The 16,064-nt window shown below is 41.7% G+C and overlaps 1 protein-coding gene across 2 annotated transcripts in view; it reads right to left on the reverse strand.

The window, feature by feature from the left end:
* Nucleotides 1-366: 366 nt before the first annotated feature.
* The window catches only part of LOC121558076 (collagen alpha-1(XXVII) chain B), a 93,844-nt gene continuing 78,146 nt past the window's right edge, over nucleotides 367-16,064 (reverse strand). Inside the window, exons 36-60 of one of the 2 annotated variants that reach the window (XM_041871560.2) lie at nucleotides 15,685-15,783; nucleotides 14,358-14,465; nucleotides 13,986-14,039; nucleotides 13,583-13,690; nucleotides 13,436-13,489; nucleotides 13,100-13,153; nucleotides 11,634-11,690; nucleotides 9,945-9,998; nucleotides 9,788-9,841; nucleotides 9,532-9,585; nucleotides 9,309-9,362; nucleotides 9,073-9,180; nucleotides 8,833-8,940; nucleotides 8,554-8,661; nucleotides 8,375-8,428; nucleotides 7,457-7,519; nucleotides 5,316-5,369; nucleotides 5,173-5,208; nucleotides 4,519-4,572; nucleotides 4,357-4,380; nucleotides 4,176-4,241; nucleotides 3,755-3,926; nucleotides 3,308-3,417; nucleotides 2,552-2,770; nucleotides 367-2,313 (exon numbers count right to left, since the gene is read on the reverse strand). In XM_041871560.2, coding sequence (XP_041727494.1) covers nucleotides 2,167-2,313; nucleotides 2,552-2,770; nucleotides 3,308-3,417; nucleotides 3,755-3,926; nucleotides 4,176-4,241; nucleotides 4,357-4,380; nucleotides 4,519-4,572; nucleotides 5,173-5,208; nucleotides 5,316-5,369; nucleotides 7,457-7,519; nucleotides 8,375-8,428; nucleotides 8,554-8,661; nucleotides 8,833-8,940; nucleotides 9,073-9,180; nucleotides 9,309-9,362; nucleotides 9,532-9,585; nucleotides 9,788-9,841; nucleotides 9,945-9,998; nucleotides 11,634-11,690; nucleotides 13,100-13,153; nucleotides 13,436-13,489; nucleotides 13,583-13,690; nucleotides 13,986-14,039; nucleotides 14,358-14,465; nucleotides 15,685-15,783 — 2,073 coding nt within the window. In that variant the 3' untranslated portion in view covers nucleotides 367-2,166. The remainder of the gene's footprint in view (nucleotides 2,314-2,551; nucleotides 2,771-3,307; nucleotides 3,418-3,754; nucleotides 3,927-4,175; nucleotides 4,242-4,356; nucleotides 4,381-4,518; nucleotides 4,573-5,172; nucleotides 5,209-5,315; nucleotides 5,370-7,456; nucleotides 7,520-8,374; nucleotides 8,429-8,553; nucleotides 8,662-8,832; nucleotides 8,941-9,072; nucleotides 9,181-9,308; nucleotides 9,363-9,531; nucleotides 9,586-9,787; nucleotides 9,842-9,944; nucleotides 9,999-11,633; nucleotides 11,691-13,099; nucleotides 13,154-13,435; nucleotides 13,490-13,582; nucleotides 13,691-13,985; nucleotides 14,040-14,357; nucleotides 14,466-15,684; nucleotides 15,784-16,064) is intronic. The other variant, XM_041871561.2, reaches the window with a different exon arrangement.

A 16,064-nucleotide genomic window follows, 5' to 3' on the forward strand; every position in this document is an offset into this window, starting at 1 on the left:
AACAGATGATGTGATGAATAAGACCCTTAGCTAAATGTTAAACTAGACTAAGTTTTGTTTAAAATTAGACAAGAGTGCCCTCATGTGGCGAGGAGGTGAAGTGTATGGAGAAGGGCCGATCACTAGTCTTTCAAGATACATTTTTCAAAAGGGAAAACTATTCATATTGCAGTATTTAAGTTGCAATAACACATGAGCTGTTTTACAATTAAAAACCTCTGGGTTTACACACTGATAACTATTAATAATGCATTAAATATTTAACTTTTATTGAGAACTAAACTCCACTCAGTGTCTTTAGCTGACAATGAAATCGATAATGACCTTTTTAATAAGAGAATAAGAACCAATTGAAACACACAGATCTACTTGGGTTTCAAATATTTATTGAACACCTGAATGTTGAAGAAAATGAAAGTGTTGAAAACTAGAAGCTGTTTTATTATGATGCTGAGGAAGGACCTGCAGAGATGAATGAATGAATGAATGAATGAAGTACATGACGACAACTAATATCTGTTCCTGGTCCTAAACAAAGATGTCAGATGACTCTTTTGGATGTGTTATGGTTATAATAATGTAAGAACATGATGGAGGGCTGTTTAAGCTGTGTGATATGAGAGGTATTCTGAGCTTATGGATTGGTTGGTTGAGCTGACTGCCTGTACAGAGATTTCACGAACATGGTCAACAATAAAGTAAAACAGTAAGGCGTAAAAGCATTGAAAAATGGTTACAGTACAGTTATGATTATTTAAAAAAACAACCTATAAAACAAAATTGATGAAGCCCCAAATTTATACAAAATGGAAAATGCTCTACTGATGATGGGTGTCTGGCTTAAAGTTTACAGAAAGTTGCAAAAACCATGGACATTAAATAACATAAATTAGCATGTTGGGATCCACTGTATACAACAAAGCTTTGCATAATTATACATATTTATACATTTCAACAAGTCAAAAATAATACCTAAATCTTTCAATAATAGCTTCAGACTCATACAAAGGGGAGTACAATAACATAACGATGCAGGGAAAGAAATGCTGTTTTGCTAGCTTGAAAAGAGAATTAGATCATTTTTCCTTCTTCTTTGCATTCATACTGTATAAAAAAATATTCCCTTTGCTGTACAAAAGGTTGATTATGTTCTGCCAGGATTAAACAAGACAGCCTCATAACCGACCACAGGAATTATTATAGCACCAGGTATCAGGTGTCATCTCTGGTTCTCTTTTAGTTGAACCACAGCTAGTTGAGAGATGGGAGGTAGACCGACTCTTCTGACACTCTTCTGGATTCACTCTCTTACCGCAAGCTTCAATTAATTTGACTATGGAAACACACATCAGGAATGTTTGTGTGTGAGCGCAATAGTTATTCGTAGACCGGTGGGCATTTCTTCAGCACCTAATCACCACTACAAGTAGATTAATCTGTCATCTACAGACTAGGCAGGAGAAAATAGCTGGACACCTGTGGATGTATGCTGGAAACTAGGCCTACACCTGAATGTTATAAAATTATATCCAATGGTTTGGTCTCACTGTAAACCTTAATTGCTTTGAAAAACTGCAGGACGAGATATGTTTATTGCACTTTTATGTTAAGATATACATATAACATGTATAAATAATACATGTGTATGTATAACATTTAAAAAGATAAGTAATGCATTCATAATATGCAAATGCATTTATAATTGTTCCCTATTACTTTACACATTTCATAACATGTTGAGAGTTTGTGACCATAGAAAGTAATAAGTTAAAAATGTTTTCCAAGAGTGATGTCAGAGACTGTCATATTATGTTTATCTCACTCGGGCATCTAGGGCTCGTGCTGTGCGACAGTAAAACAAGTCCCTGAAAGAAGCCAAAGCTTAATATCTTCTCCTCAGGCAGACGGTAGGAACTATAGTGCGAGACGTCCCAGTATCTCTGCAGTTTCTCCTGGTCCGTCCCTCAATGGCACCCCCTGCCTGTTTCTGCAGTCCGAGCATATGCTGGAGGGTTAAGGGCCTGCCTCTCCTGAAGGGCCCCAATATATGGAGACAGGGAGACCCCCTAACCTTCCCCATCCCCCCGCAAGTCACTCCTATGAGGAGGCTGTGTATGTACTGTATCCTGGGCCTCTATAAGAACAGGCCTCTATAACAACAGGCCTCTATAAGAAGCACACAGGGCCCACCTCTAGGTGGTAGTGTGAGCCAGGCTCTGTGGCCGGTAGGTTATACACATCCAGGATGGGGAGTAAGTTGGGGTCCTGGGTCTGGAAGACGAAATGGGTCTGGTGCCAGCGGCCATCTTGAATCTGAAAGACAAGGGGATTTGACTTTTAGAACCTGTGATAACAACATTTGGTCAGACTGTGCAATACATTATCTTCAGTTGGTGTACAGTTTACTATAATTACATGATAGCCTTAAATACATGGTAGCCTATGTAACATCATGTAAAGTGTCATCCAATATTTCATTCACTAATCTCCTTCACCAGCTGTATGTTCAGTAGGAGAACAGCATGTCACATGAGGCTGGAGGTTGACATACCCAGCAGTCGTCCTTCACTATGTAGGGCTTTAGTCCTCCAGCCTGGATCATGTCTCCTCCGCTCCAGGCCTTGAAGTGCACGGCGGTGGGGGAGGGCTCCAGGGAGGAGCTGTTGGCCCACACAGGGACGTTCAGGCAGTGGATGGTAACGTGCTGCACCGCCTCAGAGCTCAGGAGGTGGAGGAAGTTCATCTGGATACGACCCACCCCTATCTCCAGCTGCAGACAGACACACATCAACTACCGTTACAATTTAATCCCTAATCTATTGTGACAGACAAGACCAGTGGACATTCAAGATTTGGTTCTGGGTGCCAGATACAAAACCTGTCTGAAGTAAAAATATAGGATGTGTCAAAAGAAACGGAAGACAGGAAATTCAAATGAGCTAAAGAGTAAGAATGCTGTTCTTTAGTACAGTACGACGGTTTTGTGTGGAAACATATGTAGGATCTTCATTTGAGCCAGTTTGCTACAGTAGGAAAATAATCCTGCAAAAACAGGAAATGTGAATTATGTGGATTATAATTAATAGGCATATTTCGTAAGGGAAAATCAAGTTTGAAATTGCAAAGTGGAAATTACAAACTTTAGAAGCCTTTTAAAACCTCAAATACACAACACCTTTTACAGTTCCTGAACATGTTTCTCTGAAAACCTGACTAAAACATTGGCTTCCTATTATCAGATGTTTTGACTGGATAGTGGCTTGTTTTGACTGTAAACGGCTGAGTAGTAATGGAAGTTGATGCTGACCTTGGATACTGTGATGGGTTTCAGACAGGTCTGGCCGCCGCTGGTGAAGTTACACGTCACCTCGATGGAGTCGGCAGAGCAGCCGAGGTTTGGGTCGATCCAGTAAGTGCCTTAGGAAAGGAGAACAAACTTGAGTGAAAAAGGATACAGGAGTAGTGTACTTTTAGCAGAGTGGACACATATTGGGCTATATGGCAAGTATGTAATGCTTTTGGAAGGGATATCACTGGTCAGGTGTATAGACTTGCTATTTATCATTATAGATTATAATTTAGCTTAGTTATAGCCTTAACTTATAACTAAGGCACAGAGTTTTTCCTAGTCAGGTCCACATGGTCTAGAAAAACTCTTGGACCAAGTATACTGTAACTGAAGGAATGAACCCAAAACATGAGTCTCAGGCTACAGTGTGTCCTGTATCTCAGACGACGTTTGTTCCTCCCTCACCGTCGTTCATCCTCTGTTCACAGTCCTTGAGGTCTCTGCAGATGCGCGCGGGGTTGTCATGGGTTCCTAATGGGTTCTTCAGGCTCTGGATCAAGGTGCTGAGGTAGTGGAGGGTCTTGAATATCTCTGTACCCTGGTGGTCCAACATGGGCAGGTCCATGTCATGGTGACTCTAGAAATGATAGAGACAAAGGGTCACACACAGCACCAAATCACCACAAACAGCCAGCCACTGTTGGAGAGTGATAAATGGCAAAATCCTGGCTTGAGGAGCATGAGGGTAACCCTACATGAATGCTAATGGATACTTTTTGTAAGAGTTGGTCATACAAACAGTACAACCATACAATTATTCTCTGTATTGTACTGGGTACATTGCTTATTTTCCAAGGGACCAATGATGCATCTCACAGTGACTCACCTCTGACCTCAGTGCAGCATGGGAATCAATAATGAGCTGAAAAGCAGCACCAATAGCCTCCCTTCTCTACAAGAGAAGACAAAAAGACATGTATGAACTCTGAAACATTCTCCCGCATTCACTCCTTCTCTCCATCGCTTGATGAGATGAGAAAGTCAAGTTGTAAATAGAGGAGACTTACGAATGGCATAGAACCAGGAAGACCCTATTAAACAAAGGAAATAGAAGGGGGGGGGGGGGTTAATGCATGGTCCAGTCATAGTACAGTATATACAAATGTTTACTTAAAAAGGAGTGATGCCACTCTTTCGAAGTCTGTACATAAATAACAGAAAGGGCTTACTGGGGGTCCGGGTGGACCAGGAGGACCAGGAGGGCCCCTTGGTCCTTGCACCCCCTGTTTGTAAAACAAAACAAAACAAGAACACTATTGGATTAATCCATCCCCCTAGACCATAATACTGCAGCTTGACCTATCAATATCAAGATCCTCTTCATCTAAACTCCTCTGGCAACAGACGGTAAAGCAGCATCAAGCAGTAAGTAGCCTTTCTGTCTCAACTTATTCCTAGTTGTCATGGTGAGTGGAACAACAAACAGAGAAGCACTGAGGGAAATGAAAAGTGCTTTAGGGGTTGAGGCTGAATCCCTTCTTAGCAGTGTGCTCTCCATACTAAGCACCCTATCCTGTCCTGTGATAAGTAGTGTGCTTTCCATACTAAGCACCCTATCCTGTCCTGTGATCACTCTAAGCCTCAGTGTAAGGCAGAGCTGGGTTCAAATACTATTTGAAATCATTTCAAATACTTTGTGTGATTAATTGAGCTTGCCTGTCTTAATGGACCAATAGAATAGTCCCACAACTCTAATCCCTGCCCATCTGAAATTCCAGGCAGGCAGGCTAGAGCAAATACTCAAAGTATTATAAATATTTCAAATAGTATTTGAACCCAGGTCTGGTATAAGGGATATGATTCATCAAAATAAGGACACGCACCGTATCCCCTCGATTTCCTTTGTCACCTTGGGGACCCTGAGAGAGAGAGAGAGGAAAAATTACTCCATCATAGCCCCCCCAAAAACAGAGGGATAACATGTTCTTTGGCAGATAAGGGGTATGAGATTTGATGATGTACATACTGTATTACCACTGGGGCCGATGATACCGACTGGGCCTGTGGCACCAACATTACCCTGGAGAGAGAAAGAAAGAGAAGCATTGTTAGTGAGGGCAGGCACTATATGAATTAACAAGGCATATATTGTCAATATGGTGGCCCTCTTTTGCTCAGTTAGTTGAGAATGGTGTTTGCAATGCCAGGATAGTGGGTTCGATTTCCCGGGACCACCCGTACGGAAAATGTATAGATAAAAGCATCTGCTAAATGGCATATACTATATGTATTATAAATTAATATGTCCAGTGTTTCTGCCTAGGATGAAATATTGACCAAAGTTCCAACCTATACAGTGGCTAGCGAAAATATTCACCCCCCCTTGGCATTTTTCCTATTTTGTTGCCTTACAACCTGGAATTAAAATTGATTTTTTGGAGGTTTGTATCATTTGATTTACACAACATGCCTACCACTTTGAAAATGCAAAATATGTTTTTTTGTGAAACAAACAAGAAATAAGACAAAAAAACAGAACTTGAGCGTGCATAACTATTCACCCCCCCAAAGTCAATACTTTGTAGAGCCACCTTTTGCAGCAATTACAGCTGCAAGTCTCTATAAGCTTAGCACATCTAGCCACTGGGATTTTTTCCCATTCTTCAAGGCAAAACTGCTCCAGCTCCTTCAAGTTGGATGGGTTCGGCTGGTGTACAGCAATCTTTAAGTCATACCACACTCTTATCCAGAGCGACTTACATGAGCATTTAGGGTTAAGTGCCTTGCTCAAGGGCACATTGGCAGATTTTTCACCTAGTCGGCTCGGGGATTAGAACCAGCGACCTTTCGGTTACTGGCACAACGCTCTTAACCATTAAGCTACCTGCCGCCCCCATTCCAAGACATTTAAATGTTTCCCCTTAAACCACTCGAGTGTTGCTTTAGCAGTATGCTTAGGGTAATTGTCCTGCTGGAAGATGAACCTCCGTCCCAGTCTCAAATCTCTGGAAGACTGAAACAGGTTTCCCTCAAGAATTTCACTGTATTTAGCGCCATCCATCATTCCCAGTCCCTGCCGATGGAAATACATCCCCACAGCATGATGCTACCACCACCATGCTTCACTGTGGGGATGGCATTCTCGGGGTGATGAGAGGTGTTATGATTGCGCCAGACATAGCGTTTTCCTTGATGGCCAAAAAGCTCAATTTTAGTCTCATCTGACCAGAGTACCTTCTTCCATATGTTTGGGGAGTCTCCCACATGCCTTTTGGCGAACACCAAACGTGTTTGCTTCTTTTTTTCTTTAAGCAATGTTTTTTTTCTTCTGGCCACTCTTCCGTAAAGCCCAGCTCTGTGGAGTGTACAGCTTAAAGTGGTCCTATGGACAGATACTCCAATCTCTGCTGTGGAGCTTTGCAGCTCCTTCAGGGTTATCTTTGGTCTCTTTCTTGCCTCTCTGATTAATGCCCTCCTTGCCTGGTCCGTGAGTGTTGGTGGGCGGCCCTCTCTTGGCAGATTTGTTGTGGTGCCATATTCTTTCCATTTTTTTATAATGGATTTAATGGTGCTCCGTGAGATGTTCAAAGTTTCCGATTTTTTTAAAATAACCCAATCCTGATCTGTACTTCTCCACAACTTTGTCCCTGACCTGTTTGGAGAGCTCCTTGGTCTGCATAGTGCCGCTTGCTTGGTGGTGCCCCTTGCTTAGTAGTGGTGCAGACTCTGGGGCCTTTCAGAACAGGTGTATATATACTGAGATCATGTGACAGATCATGTGACACTTAGATTGCACACAGGTGGACTTTATTTAACGAATTATGTGACTTCTGAAGGTAATTGGTTGCACCAGATCTTATTTAGAGGCTTCATAGCAAAGGGGGTGAATACATATGCACGCACCACTTTTCCATTATTTATTTTTAAGAATTTTTTGAAACAAGTTATTTTTTTCATTTCACTTCACCAATTTGGACTATTTTGTGTATGTCCATTACATGAAATCCAAATAAAAATCCATTTAAATTACAGGTTGTAATGCAACAAAATAGGAAAAAACGCCAAGGGGGATGAATACTTTTGCAAGGCACTGTAAATAGGCCACGTTACCTGACCAGGAAATACATAGGGAATTATGTAATAACACTTTTTCTAATCTCCTCTTACCATCAAACCATGTGGCCCTTTTGGTCCCTGTATGCCGGCTGGGCCCAGATCTCCTGGAGGTCCCTAATGAAGATACAAACATATGTGTTGATAAGATACAATGTGTTAATAAGGCCAGTATCACTTCATATAGAAGCTTAGGCCAACTGAGTGAAAGGTTGCACCATGTGGGCTGTGTGTAGTATGCACAGTAAGCAACACCGTCAGCAAGAGACACAACACTCCAAGTGTCTTCAGTTAACAGCTCTTTCACTGGAATGTTTTCTTCGATAGGTCTTGATGAGGAGTCGTTAAGCCTACAGTACGTCTGACATCAATCTCCACTTTAGCATGAAGCCAAGGCTCATCTGCCTAACACTCCTCGTATACAGTATATCAAACTGAAACCCTCTAGGAAAATCTCCAACTGGAGCACTGGCAGTCATATGACTCACTAAATTACCGCCTAAATGTTAATTAAAGCCTGTAACTTCTCAGTTTTCTTAACTGCCCAACACCTGCAGAGCAACATCACTAGAGGGTAATAAAGTAACCGAAGTTATGGCGTGTTAAGTGACATTACACATGGGTGTGTTAAACTTCTTGTGGACCGTGATAGATTTTCTGCCCCAATGCAGCAGTCTTTAATTCAGATTTATCCCTTTCAGACGAAAGACAATAAACGCTACCAAATCGTTCGAGACTTTAAATTCCTTTTAAAGCTTTCTTATTAATCTCCAGCAGATCCCTGATTTACCGCTGAAAATGGGTTATGCTTTTTTGCCGTTGTTTTATTAGAACCATATTTTTTGCAGACGCTCGCGGCTTAGAACTTTATTCTTGTAGGGGAAACTTTATAGATGGTCCATGTTTAAAGCTCTGTGTTATTTGATCATGTGACTCAGGTGTGAGATGAAAATGGAGGGAAGTCTAGTGTACCTTTGGTCCAAACATCCCGAGAACCCCTGGGTACCCTGATTCACCTGTGTCACCCTGGGGAGAGAGATGGAAGCATCTTCATTATCATCATCGCCGTCGTCATTGTCATCCACCTCATCATCATGTCCTAGTCATGATGACCAATCAAACTGACTTAGCAATGTTGCTATGTTACTCACGGGCTGTCCTTTGTTCCCCTGGTCACCCTGTTTTCCTGGAATTCCCATTCCGCCAATGTGGCCTCTTTTCCCTGAAGGTCCAGTTTGGCCGGAGAGACCCCTCTCACCCTGTGATACCGTGTGGAGAAGGTTGATTTCTTTCAACACTCGAGTAACAAGTTACGATGGAGCAACAGTTCCAAGTACCTATTTCTCATCCTTCACACCTAGTACAACATATCATTCGATAACCATGGTGGTCACAGTTCATTGGAGCATGTTCTCTCTTCTCTCTCTCACCTTGGGTCCGAAGGAGCCCTGATCGCCTGGAAGCCCTGGCACGCCCATTTTACCGCTGTTACCAGCTTTGCCAATGATACCTAACTCTCCATCATCCCCTTGCTCCCCCTAAGGAATGGACACAAACAATTTGAGGATGGCTGAGGCTTAACAGAGAAGACCAATCATACAGTAGCAACAGACTCTGCTTATTTCAGTCAATGAGAAGAATACACAGTTATGATGTATGTCCTTCTTCACCTTCACTCCTTTGTCACCATCTTTCCCAGGAGGCCCGTCCATTCCAGGTTGGCCCTCAAGGCCCTCTCTTCCCACCACTCCCTTTGGGCCAGGTGGACCCTCGGGACCCTGAGAAAAATAGAGAATAATGTTACATATGAGATCCTGCATTCTAGCACAATCAATTAATCAATCAACCAATCAATCAATAAATGACATGCGGTATTAAAATGAAAAGATCAAGATGTCTCACTCACCGGTGGTCCTTTGGTCCCAGACTCGCCTTGTTTCCCCCGTTTGCCTTTCTGACCCTGCAGTAGATCAAGAGTTAAAGACCATCAGCTTAAACATGACATCACCACATTGCAAAAGTGACCATACATTCAAATCAATCAAAGGGGTACCAAAGTGGTTCAAACAGGTGTTGTGGGTAAAACTGGATACTACAGTTCAGTCGTTGTCGAAGTATTTTGTCCTTACTTGATCACCTTTGGACCCTTTCAGACCCTCTATTCCCCTTGGTCCAGGATGTCCCTACAATATATATATATATAAAAAAAGAATGAATGAAAGAACGAATAAAAGATGAAACAATCAAACAAACAAATCACAAGTTTTGCCTTTTGAATAGGTAGATATTCTAATGTGGATACTGTCACAAATAAAATGTGGTTTGATTTGTATCAGTGTGAGTGAACACTGAATCAGCATGTCATAAACAGAACATTTTACTCACAGGCAGTCCAGTTGCTCCGGCTTTGCCCCTCAATCCATCCACCCCTGGCTGGCCCTGGGAAATAGACATTTGTTAATGTTAGCCCTTTCCATGTATGAAGGATGTATTCCAAATGAGACAACATTAACGTATACAATACAATCGACGATCCACTCACTAGGTATCCTGGGTCCCCTGATTCTCCTCTGTCTCCCCTGTCTCCGGTAGGACCCTGGTTTCAGATGATAACCAAAAATAATTAAGCATATACACTACCAGTCAAAAGTTTGGACACACCTACTGATTCAAGGGTTTTTCTATATTTTTACTATTTTTTACATTGTAGAATAATAGTGAAGACATAAAACAATGAAATAACACATATGGAATCATGTAGTAACCAAAAAAGTGTTAAAGAAATCAAAATATATTTTATATTTGAGATTCTTCAAATATCCACCCTTTGCCTTGATGGCAGCTTTGCACACTCTTGGCATTCTCTCAACCAGCTTCATGAGGTAGTCACTTGGAATGCATTTCAATTAACAGGTGTGCCTTCTTAAAAGTTATTTTGTGGAATTTATTTCCTTCTTAATGCATTTGAGCCAATCAGTTGTGTTGTGACAAGGTAGGGGGGGTATACAGAAGATAGACCTATTTGGTAAAAGACCAAGTCCATATTATGGCAAGAACAGCTCAAATAAACAAAGAGAAACGACAGTCCATCATTACTTTAAGACATGACGGACAGTCAATACGAAATATTTCAAGAACTTTGAAAGTTTCTTCAAGTGCAGTCGCAAAAACCATCAAGTACTATGATGAAACTAGCTCTCATGAGGACCGCCACAGGAATGGAAGACCCAGAGTTACCTCTGCTGCAGAGGATAAGTTCATTAGAGTTACCAGCCTCAGAAAATGCAGCCCAAATAAATGCATCACAGAGTTCAAGTCATAGACACATCTCAACATCAACTGTTCAGAGGGGACTGTGTGAATCAGGCCTTCATGGTCGAATTGCAGCAAAGAAACCACTACTAAAGGACACCAATAAGAAGAAGAGACCTACTTGGGCCAAGAAACATTAGCAATGGACATTAGACCAGTGGAAATTGGAGATCCAAATTGGAGATTTTTGGTTCCAACTGCCGTGTCTTTGTGAGACGCAATGTGGGTGAACGTGTGTAGTTCCCACCGTAAAGCATGGTGGAGAAGGTGTTATGGCGTGGGGGTGCTTTGCTGGTGACACTGTTTGTGATTTATTTAGAATTCAAGGCACACTTAACCAGCATGGCTACCACAGCATTCTGCAGCGATACGCCATCCCATCTGGTTTGGGCTTAGTGGGACTATCATTTGTTTTTCAACTGGACAATGACCCAACACACCTCCAGGATGTGTAAGGACTATTTTACCAAGAAGGAGAGTGATGAAGTGCTGCATCAGATGACCTGGCCTCCACAATCCCCCGACCTCAACCCAATTGAGATGGTTTGGGATGAGTCGGACAGCAGAGTAAAGGAAAAGCAGCCAACAAGTGCTCAGCATATGTGGGAACTCCTTCAAGACTGTTGGAAAAGCATTCCAGGTGAAGCTGGTTGAGAGAATGCCAAGTGTGTGTGCAAAGCTGTCATCAAGGCAAAGGTTGGCTATTTGAAGAATCTCAAATATAAAATATATTTTGATTTGTTTAACACTTTTTTGGTTACTACATGATTCCATATGTGTTATTTCATAGTTTTGATGTCTTTACTATTATTATTATTGTGTCCAAACTTTTGACTGGTACTGTAGATCCCTAGCTACTATAGCAAAGCAACACCAAACAACGCAGCAGACGGAGGGCTACATGATGAGAGGAACTCACTCTGTCACCTTGTGGACCGGGAGGGCCTTCCACCTTACTGTCCTCCCCCTGTTCACCCTGGAAAACAGACAGGGAAAACTGATTTAATTTTAAAAAAAATATATTTTAATCAGGTTAAATTAATGTTTACAGTTTTTATTGATGATGGCAATAGGTTGCTTTCAATAAAAAGATTGCGTTGAATGTTCCAGTGACTTTACAGGGGCCGGTGAATAATGTGGAATGCTTGTAGTATTTCATAGTGCATGTGCTGTACATCAGTTAAACACAGGAGGAAACAGTGGAACAGGGATCCAAAACTAAACAATTTATGAGTAGTGGCACAATATTGATCTCATTAGAACGTAAGTATGGTCGACATTACGAGTTTACCAGCAAACAGGAAAGAGTACTTCATATCGAAGTTCTATTTATCCAACTGAACCATGATTGATCTCCTGAATAATGATGACTAGGATTATTCCAATAGCAGTTGAAAGCAGTTTGTGGCCAATGACCTACGTTTGATCAAATTTCTCCAGAGTTAATGAGAAGTAACATGGTGCATACCATTGATCAATTATATTTAATCGCTTCTTGTGGGATAATCAGACTGAAACAGCCGTGGAATTCAGTCACTCTCAGTGGCTGGACACCAATTGATATGGCTAGGACTTTTTCCTGACAGTAATAGCCTATCTCTATGGCCCTGTAATAGCCTATCTCTATGGCCCAGTAATAGCCTATCTCTAGGGCCCAGTAATAGCCTATCTCTATGGCCCAGTAATAGCCTATCTCTATGGCCCAGTAATAGCCTATCTCTATGGCCCAGTAATAGCCTATCTCTATGGCCCAGTAATAGCCTATCTCTATGGCCCAGTAATAGCCTATCTCTATGGCCCTGTAATAGCCTATCTCTATGGCCCAGTAATAGCCTATCTCTATGGCCCAGTAATAGCCTATCTCTAGGGCCCAGTAATAGCCTATCTCTATGGCCCAGTAATAGCCTATCTCTATGGCCCAGTAATAGCCTATCTCTATGGCCCAGTAATAGCCTATCTCTATGGCCCAGTAATAGCCTATCTCTATGGCCCAGTAATAGCCTATCTCTATGGCCCAGTAATAGCCTATCTCTATGGCCCAGTAATAGCCTATCTCTATGGCCCAGTAATAGCCTATCTCTAGGGCCCAGTAATAGCCTATCTCTAGGGCCCAGAGTTTCTCCATGACTGTAAGTCGCTTTGGATAAAAGCGTCTGCTAAATCGCATACATTAAATAATAATAATATAATATAATATAATAATATAATAATATAATAATAATAATTAGTATTATATATTACATGGATTGACTAAAGGACAGAGAGAGACGGACAGTGCTAGGGCTGTCACCACTATACCTCCACAGATCATTAGTCCAGACACACACGTCCAGACGCTCACAAAGGGAGAGCTATTAGACACAGACAGGACTGTGGGAAGTGTACCTTTTCACCTTTTGGTCCAGGAGGTCCCAGTGGGCCCTGCCGTCCTGTGTGGCCCTACAACCACAGAGGAGGACAATAGAGACAGTGTTATTCATCACACAGGGCAACGACGATAGCTATCCTCTTGGAGCCATTCAATGGTATGTGTCATTAGGTAAACAATACTCACTAAAGGCAGCAATTTAGATACGGTAGATTTTGTTTGATAATGTCCTAGGTGGCAACGCTTTATAACTCTTCATCGATCGATCATCTGGCTATATTTTAATTGATCTAGAATCATATTGCGTTGATATTGAGTGAAGGATATTGTATGTAGTAAAGGGTAGCTTTTACCTCGTATCCTGTGATGCCTGTTTCACCTTGCTGGCCCATTCTCCCTGGTGCACCCTGTGAACATCAGATGTTCAGTCTTTACGACCTAGCACACTAGGCAACCAACACATCAGCCGAAAAACGCTGAATAAATCCACAGAGCCTTACCACTGGTCCAATGGTTCCTCTCGATCCCTTCGGCCCAACAAATCCCGCTTCTCCTTGTTCACCGATTGGCCCAGTCTCTCCCAGGTGACCCATGTGACCCTTGCTGCCCTAGAGAAGGCATGCAAAATGAGCAAGGTCGACTTTCAGTCACTGACAAGTTGTGTGTGGATAGTTTTACTGTGTCATCTCAACTCTCCATTTTGAATGTCCACTTTCAATATAGTGGCTCTAGAGGCCATTGGCCCCTAATGTTTGTTGAATACAATAACAAGCAGCCATCCATTTTTCTTTAAAAACCAAGACAGGTACGGTGAAACGACTAACAGGTTTCAGTGAATTAAATTAATGACAGTGACAGATGGAGGGAGGCGTACTTCATGAGGAACTGAGCTGACATACATACCTTCTCTCCTGGTTTTCCTCTTTCACCAAACTTGCCAGGTTTGCCCTCCTGACCCTGGAAGACAGTTATTGGTGTCAGAAGTCAACAGCTGTTTATTCTAACAGCAATAAACCTCTATGACGAAGACAAGGCAATGGTCAAAATGTTCATCCACAGTTTTCTCAGTAAAGAAAATAAAACATCACTGTTTGCAGGAGACAAAAGTGTGTTGGTATCCTTTTTGCCTTGACATGTAGTAGCCTACATGTTGCAGAGTAACATTTCATCTAAAACAACAGCAAGTGAAGTGAGAAACTCAGCAATCTGATTCATGAAAACCTGAGAGTCAAGTACAGGAAATCTAAGAATGTTAGGTTAAGTTTGGACACTCACCCTCACTCCCACTAAGCCAGGAGGTCCGGGAGACCCTTCCTTTCCTTTCAGTCCGATTTCACCCCTCTCTCCTTTACCCCCTTCCGGTCCCATGTCACCCTTCTCACCCTGAGCAGAGGACCAAGGAGACAATTACACCTGATCACACATTTCACGGGTGCAGATGTTGGCGGTAGTAGAAAATATTCAAACAAGGTCTTTGAAGGCCGAAGTGGAGAAGGGTTGGGTTCCATGTGAACAGCAATGTATTTCCATAACAACTCCTGCCAGAAGGAAGAGCTCAAAATAGGCCTGCTGCCTGCTCCATGTTTATTTTCACTCAGCGTCAACAGAATGCAGCTCCAACTGTATGACTGCCAACATCTTACACAATGCAACACTTGAGTCTGACCAAAAAGAATTACAGTTTAACAGTATAGTACAGTTCATTAACTCCATATGAGCATGGCTTAGATCACATCTGATGACGATAGAATCACATTCTCTTGTGGGGGGGGTACTACTAAGCTAATGGAATTGTTTTAAGGTCATACCAAGGATCATTTTGCTATTTGATTTTGAATTTTAAGACCCCTTGAAGCATCCCAAAAATATATAAAAAACGATTTAATGAGAAATGTTTTTGGGCCTTACTGCTATTAGCTCACACAAATGCATTGAATAACAGATTCACTACATGGAACAACAGATAGTCCCCCCAAAAAAATCTAAACAAAGTTTGTTCTGAAGTGTCTGTCCTATATCTGAGAGAAATAAGAAAGATCAGGAAACATTTGTATATTTTTTTTAAACATGTATTTAACCCCTTATTTTTGGCACTAAACAGTATCCATACAATATATCCTGTACTTCCATTCATCTGATACCGGGGGACCTTCAGACGAGTCTTGTGAGGCATGTCGGCGTCCTAGAGCAAAACCGACATGTATGTGTTGGTGAGAGTCTCACCTTTCCACAGATGGGTCATATTAGTGTGTAGCCCAAACTCTTCGGACGCTACAGAAGATTCTGTAAGAAACACTGAATGTCTCATGGACTGACACACACCGCTCTAGCTCTGTTACATTTCATAAGTCCGACATAGGCGGATGCGGCGGATTGAGACGCATTCCAATGCAAAAAAACATATCTTTAGTTTAAACTGACGGGGGGCGTGGACATCGACCTTAGGGGGTTAAACAGTCATACCCTAACTTGAGATAACTGGCAAATCGTCTATTGATGTCAATGAGACAATGACTGTCAACTGTCAACTCTGGTCCAAGACTTTCAACACAAGTTAGGATTCATCACAGTGACCTTTGCCTTAGTGTTTTTAATATCTTACCTTGAGTCCATCAGGACCACTCTGTCCGGCGTCCCCATCCATCCCCATCTCACCCTGAAGGAGATGGGGTTTCAGTACAAGTGAATAAGGCCAAAGTACCTATGGAACACTGGTCCCTTTAATAATGTTTACCTACTGTTTTACTCATTTCATATGTATATACTGTATTCTACTGTCAATGCCACTCCGACATTGCTTGTCCTAATATTTATATATTTCTTAATTCCATTATTTTAGATTTGTGTTTATTGTTGTGAATTGTTAGATACGACTGCACTGTTGGAGCTAGGAACACAAGCATTTCGCTACACCCGCAATAACATCTGCTAAAAATAATAATAATAATAATAATAATAATAATATAATAATAATAATAATAA

The sequence above is a fragment of the Coregonus clupeaformis genome, chromosome 18 (assembly GCF_020615455.1).
Source record: "Coregonus clupeaformis isolate EN_2021a chromosome 18, ASM2061545v1, whole genome shotgun sequence".
In the NCBI taxonomy this organism is placed as follows: Eukaryota; Metazoa; Chordata; class Actinopteri; order Salmoniformes; family Salmonidae; genus Coregonus; species Coregonus clupeaformis.